Source organism: Telopea speciosissima, chromosome 3, assembly GCF_018873765.1.
Source record: "Telopea speciosissima isolate NSW1024214 ecotype Mountain lineage chromosome 3, Tspe_v1, whole genome shotgun sequence".
NCBI lineage: Eukaryota > Viridiplantae > Streptophyta > Magnoliopsida > Proteales > Proteaceae > Telopea > Telopea speciosissima.
The window spans coordinates 33,117,592-33,124,165 of record NC_057918.1 but is presented as its reverse complement, the minus strand read 5'-3'; the positions used below and the strand labels follow the sequence as shown (position 1 = coordinate 33,124,165).

Here is a 6,574-nt window from a genome sequence, read left to right as displayed (position 1 = left end):
TCCTATTTTGTTATGTGCAGGATATGACTCAAGAGACCTAGGATCTTCTAGATAAGCATCTTGTATTTAGTTAGATGGCAAATTCGTTTGATCACTGCAGGTTCAATTATTATCAATCATCACAATCTGGAACCAAAACTTTTTGAGATCATTCAAGGGCTAGATTTCGCTGAGAACATATGGCTGAAGGTGAAAGAAGTTTGGTGCTCTAAAAAATTATTGCCTGGACTTCTTCGAATTCCAATTCAATCCCCATGGCCATGGAAAGTTCTAATTTAATTTTTACAGATATCGGATAGGACTAGAGAAACCTTGTATCAGCCTATTCAGAATGATTTTTTGTTAACTATGCTATGATTTTGGACACAAAAAGCATGCGTGTTAAATGCTCGCTTTGTTCATTAACTTTGTAAAAATTTACCATCAATTTAATATATTTTACTTTTCTCATCATTCAAAGAAAGGAACCAGATAGTGAGAAACCGGATCATATCTAGGGTCATTCACTTGAAATCCATTCTTCTTTTAGATCCTACAGTAGATTTCATGTAATATTTATCCGGATCGATCGCATCCAAAACCGATAGGTTCTAGATTCATCCCGAACCATCCAATCCTCCACCTAGAGGCGACCCATTTTTCTAGTGGCAGTGATGTTACTACTGGCTCGAAAAGGGCATAATAGTCATTTAGTGCCATAAGCCGTCATGGTTCAAAACGACTTCAAAACGAGCATGCTTTAAATGCGAGATGACGCGATCGCAGTGGTTTTCTCTAGCAAAAATGCCGCAGCCGTTAAGTCTAATACGGCGGCAGATACCGGTCCAGATTCTCTGTCACAAAATTTGGTATAAACATTTGTCCTTAGAAAGTCTGATTAGTCATTATCCAGATTAACGATGGGACCAGAAGACGGGGGAGACATGAGTCGTTAAACCAACGTTAACCCAAATTCCAACCCTTCTAATAAAATAAAAACAAAATCCAAATTCCAACAATTCCTGTAATAGAAAGCTTTTCCGACAGATCCATTTCATCTTCTCGACCTGGCCTCTCTGTGTGTTAGAGAGAGAGAGAGAGAGAGAGAGAGAGAGAGAGAGGAACGAAACCTTTGGTTTATCCATTAACAATGGCGGCTCCTCTGTTAAAATCTTTCTGCAATTTCTCGTGCAACGAAGCTTTTTTCCCTTTTGTTGCTTTCTTCAGGTCTTAGATCAGAATGGGAAGAAGACGAACATGACTTCACGTTTACGAGAGTATTATTATTATTTTTTTTTAAATAAAACAAATAAAATAACCAGAACAATTAGGAGACTGAAGCTTAACTTAACGTTTATTATGTCTCTCCTATTTTGTGGACCCTACTATGAGATTAGAGGGTTGAGACAAATTTTCTGACAAGATCCAGGGCGGGTAAAATACTAAAATGAGTGATTCATCATCACTCATACATGCATGCATGCATGCATGCATCATCATCATCATCATGCATAACATAAAGCCATCGCAATTCACAACTACCCGCTTCTCTGTCTATTTATTCCACTACCAGTGCTTTGAATTTACTTCTTCAATTCATTCATACCAGAACAGAACAGAAAGAGAGGAAGCAAGCCAATGGGTGAGGTGGGTTGCCCTCTTTCTCTGAAATCTGAAGAAGTTCCGATATATTCGAGGAATTTATTGTGTTTCTATTGCTTATCTATTTCCCTCTCTCCCTCTCTCTGCAGAAGGAAAATCAGAGCCAGAATGAAGGTGAGAAGAAGGACGAAGGAGGGAAGAAGGAAGACGGATCGGTAATGGTGGTTTTGAAGGTGGATATGCATTGCGAAGGATGTGCGAAGAAAGTGAAACGCGCTGTCAAAGGTTTTCAAGGTAATTCACTCTCTGTACCATTTGTAGCATATTCTACATTTTCCCCATTCCATTTTCCTCTCCTAGGATTCCAATCTCCATTATTCAACGAAGTTGAAATTCAAATTCAAAAAATTGGCCAAAGTTTTTTTTATTTATTATTATAAGTAATCTGAATCTGATAATAGTTCTTTTTAGTTCTTCGTATTTGATACGGAACTCGAAATCTGAAATATTCAATGTTTTCAATGATATATTGACTTCAAATTTCGACTTCTTCGTCATTAATTTGATTCGTTTTAAGTTCTCTGTTTTTTCAAGTAAATCTCCAAGTCCAGTGGCGCAAATTGATTAGGTACACGCACGGTAGCCAACATCTAACATTGTCTCCTGTCTATTGTGTTGTTGTTGTTGTTGGTGGTGGTGGTGGTTGAAGGTGTTGAAGATGTGAAAGCTGACTTTAGCAGTAACAAGCTTACGGTGATAGGGAAGGTGGATCCAGTGAAGATCCGAGAAAGGATAGAGCAGAAGACGAAGAAGAAGGTTGAACTCATCTCCCCCTTGCCCAAAGACGGCGGCAAAGATGGTGGTGGCGGCGGGGGTGATGGAGACAAAAAGACGGAAGAAAAATCGGCGAAGAAACCAGATGATAAGAAAATCAAACAGGTACCACAAATTAGGATATTAATTTTTAAAATTAAACATCAAGAGTCGATCGCATGTTAATTAATAAAAAAAATTAATCACGTTTCCTTGGTTAATTAATGTTAATAGGCTCCGGCAACGACGGTGATTCTGAAGATCAGATTACACTGCGACGGTTGCATCCAGAAAATTCGCCGAATCATTTTGAAAATTAAAGGTGAGTGAGCTTGTTTATGAATAATGACATTTTTTTTTGGCTTTTTTTGAACTAATTAATTACGATTAGATTAATTAAAAATAGTTAATCTCCTCTCGACGAGCTAGTTTCTGGATTTCTCGTTTCTTTCATTTCACGAAACTGATTTAAACATTTTTGTCCACAGGCGTTGAAAGCGTGAACATTGATGCAGCTAAGGATTTGGTGACAGTGAAGGGAACAATGGACGTCAAAGCTCTCATACCTTTCCTTAAGGACAAACTTAAGAGGAGTGTAGAGATTGTTCCGGAAAAGAAAGAAGAACAGAAGAAGGAAGAGAAGAAGGACAAAGAAGGTGGAGAGAAGAAGGACAAAGAAGGTGGAGAGAAGAAGGAAGAGAAGAAGGACAATGAAGGTGGAGAGAAGAAGGATGGCGATGGCGGTGGCGGTGGCGGAGACGGAGAGAAGAAAGAGAAGGCTGCTGAGGGTGGTGGAGACGACAAAGCTGCTGCCGCCGCAGGCGGAGGAGGAGAGGGTGAGAAGAAGGAAGAACAACCAAACAAGGCGGAGGTGAACAAGTACGAATACTATGCTCCTGGATACATGGTGGAGTACGTGTACCCTCCTCAGCTTTTCAGTGACGAGAACCCGAACGCCTGCTCCATAATGTGAAAAAAGGAAAAAGGAGGAGGGAGAGGAGGGAGAGGAGAGAGAATTTGTAAATAGGGAAACTAAAAAGTACAGTGTAAAAGGTGTGGGGCCAATCGGCCAAGAGTATATAGTAGAGAGAGAAAGAGGCAGTTCGATAGGTTTAGCTCAACGAACCGGCCAGGGTGGATTCGGTGTTGTTGGATGTTTAGTTAAAATTTAGAAGAATAGTAGTGTTTTGTGATGTCCCCATTTTGTCCAATTTCTTAGTTGTTTCAATTCAATTTTGTCCTATTCCAGTGATCATTTGACTTCCAATGTTAAATTGGTGACACGTGGTCTGACAATATATAGGATTTTTTTGTTTTTAGGTTAAAATGCTACGGGTCTTATTTGAGGGAAGTAGTTTGCTGGTTCTGGTAGGAAATAGTTTTCAGTTGCGAGTCTGGTCTACGTCAGCAGTTTTATATCTTTCTTCTGTTCTGTTCAAAACAAGAGGGTATAGGTGTATTTTCATTTCTAGATGATTAGAAAAGACAAGGTATTCTCTAATAAGGGAAAAAAACTATGTAGTATTTCCATAAGTATATCTCTCTCCTTCCCATATGTATGGACCTTTAAGATACGAATACTTAGAACCATGATTTCTATACCCTTATTCTTTCAATGAAAGGACAAATAACCATCTAACTCTTGTAAGTAGGTATTGTGAATTTATGTATAGTATTTTCTTCTTGGGTTTTTTGGTATGAGAATTTATGTATAGTTGGAAGCTATTGCACATTGCAAGTTTTTAGAATATGAGGCTCGGAAGTGTTTTTGATTACGCTTCTTTTTCTATTACGGCTTGGGATGATCTATGTTTCTATCTCTGTCCTCTTATCATGAAATGACCTTGATGCCCTCCAATATACAATACTATTCTTGCGCTCCCCTATACCGCTTGCTTAGAGAACCCTCTCCTTTTTATTGTATTAAACACATCTTAGGCTCTCTTTGGTATGATTTCGAGAATTATTTGATGGGGTGATTTCAATTTCAGAAGGTGTTTAGTACAATTTTTTTCATTTTATTTCTGTGAAATTGAATCAATTTCAATAGAAATCGTGAAATTGTTGAGGTGCTATTTCACCTATTTTTGGAAGAAATCGATTTGAACTATTTCACATTAAACACTTTAATGAACATGTGTATATAATGAGGTTATAAATGTTATTGGACATTTGTAATAAAAAGAACGTTGTCTGGCCATTTGGTCCTTACAACAACGCAAGGCCAATGAGGGAAATGTGCATGGGCATCCGTTGAGGGCGGATTTTTTATTTTGTAAGGGAGTGCATGGGCGATCATTTTAGGAGATTGTGTTTGGGCATAAGCGCCATGTGACCGGGCAACTTTCTTTTTTCCTAAGAATTAAACCAAAATAAGCAATTCTCTCTCCTAAAACCCTCCCATTTCCCACCCAGGAAATAATAATAATAGTTGACTAGACTTAAAGGCATTATTATTATTATTATAAATTGAACTAAGAATTTTGATTTTTTTTTTGAGTTTTGAAATATTTTGAATTGATGCAACTAAACAGTTCAATTTCTTAATAAAAACATATTTGTAGACTTATTTTAAAAAATCAAACTGAAATTAAAATAGAATCCATCCCAAGTGAACCTTAGTTACAACTTACAAATACAAATACACCTCTGAAAAGAGCGTCAGATTTGGTTCACAAGAGGATTTGAATTTGATAGATATATTCTGGAGCAACCAATCATGTTCAGCCATGTGCCACCTTCAATAATCTGCCAAGATCGAGCCGAACTAATTTGTAAAGCACAGATCGAAAATAAGCGACACAAGGAAAAAAACTACGGAACCCAATATTTATGCTCGGGTCGGTTATACCATCGCCGAGCCAACCACATCACATCTCCAGATCAACAAGCAAGCCAAGGGTCAACATCACTTCATTCACAGCACGCAACCTACGTGACTCAAGATCATGCCTTCCACATGACTCACTGTGACACATGTCCGCACTAGAGTAATGCCACCTATACAAATTAGAGACCGGAACAATGGTCTAGCACCAACTAAGCACCTATGACGAACTACAAACTCCATCCTATAAATTGCCAAGCATCGCGCAGGTATGAGGTATGAGGGGCAATTCACTTCACACTCTTCTCTATTTTGAGATTATTTGTTGTACAAGATCTAACTTAGGCATCGAAACTAATTCCGTTCGCTCAAAGTGGCACTCCTCAACCAAATTTGTTCTTTTGTACAGGACGATTCGATTATAGAGGAGCTCGAGCAGATCTCGGCATAACATAAAATATCAAAGAATTTTTTTTATTTTTTATTTTTTAGCTGGAAATTGGAATATCAATACAAGAACTGAAGAGCATGTCTGCATGTGGTACTATGGGGTGATGAATGGTGAGTGGTGAGTCTGGTGACTGAGTGGTAAGGTCGAGACAAAAGTAGGCGGGTGGGGGAGAGAATATTCCACCTAATGGAAGATGTCTCCAATTCGTCCACCCATCAGAACCGTTGATAGTTGTTGATACAGATTTGCTTAGTAGTAGTGGGAGCCCCAACAGAACCACTCACTCTCCAATCAACAACAGAGTGACAGCTCAAAGGGCGCGTGCGTTTGTTGCATATAATATAGAAATATAAAGATAATGGCATATGTTTTATATATGAGATTCCAATCCTATGGATCACGAGATTTCTTTTTAATTTTTTTAAAATAAAGATAATGACCACTTGATTGGCTGACTTCGGATGATTTGTGTTAGATTATTTTAGGTCCATATAAGCTGACTTCGGATGATTTGTGTTAGATTTGTGTTAGTTTTGGTCATTTTATAGGTAGGATCCATTATGAAATGACCATACCCCCCCCCCCCAACTATTTTTGGGTGTTTTTGCTGGGCTGGACCCTCCAGCTCCCACCACGGCTCGAGGAGAGCCAGATCCGTGATTATTGTATGTTCTGTGAGTGAATGGTAATTGCCTAATGTGGATCTTTGGAATGTTTTGAATCTGGCCTTCAAGATCTCTTCACCAATTATAACTAGAGACTGTATTTTATAAATACCATTTACGGCAAGAGATCGTTGTCGGGTTGTAGCGCATGCACCAACATGGGGATCAATGAGAGCACATGTAAGGGTATCAACATAGATACGGTTTTGATTTCATGAGGGTAGCACAATACTTTTG

At 38.5% G+C, this 6,574-nt stretch overlaps 1 protein-coding gene across 2 annotated transcripts; it reads left to right on the top strand.

Annotated features, from left to right (window-relative positions):
* Positions 1–1,581: 1,581 nt before the first annotated feature.
* On the top strand, positions 1,582–3,380 carry LOC122653879 (heavy metal-associated isoprenylated plant protein 3-like). Of its 2 annotated transcripts, XM_043847837.1 has the most exons (6): positions 1,582–1,626; positions 1,731–1,875; positions 2,291–2,520; positions 2,629–2,716; positions 2,883–3,137; positions 3,216–3,380. In XM_043847837.1, the coding sequence occupies exons 1-6, from the start codon at positions 1,618–1,620 to the stop codon at positions 3,365–3,367; spliced, it is 879 nt and encodes a 292-aa protein (XP_043703772.1). In that variant the 5' UTR covers positions 1,582–1,617; the 3' UTR covers positions 3,368–3,380. The 2 variants fall into 2 exon arrangements, with proteins under 2 accessions (XP_043703772.1, XP_043703771.1); XM_043847836.1 differs by having other exon boundaries at positions 2,883–3,380.
* The last annotated feature ends 3,194 nt before the right edge of the window (positions 3,381–6,574 follow it).

Excerpts from the sequence above, each read along its gene's own strand:
- LOC122653879 (XM_043847836.1), top strand. Across the intron at positions 2,521-2,628 it reads ATGATAAGAAAATCAAACAG|GCTCCGGCAACGACGGTGAT; the intron begins GTACCACAAATT and ends TAATGTTAATAG. Across the intron at positions 2,717-2,882 it reads AATCATTTTGAAAATTAAAG|GCGTTGAAAGCGTGAACATT; the intron begins GTGAGTGAGCTT and ends TTTTGTCCACAG.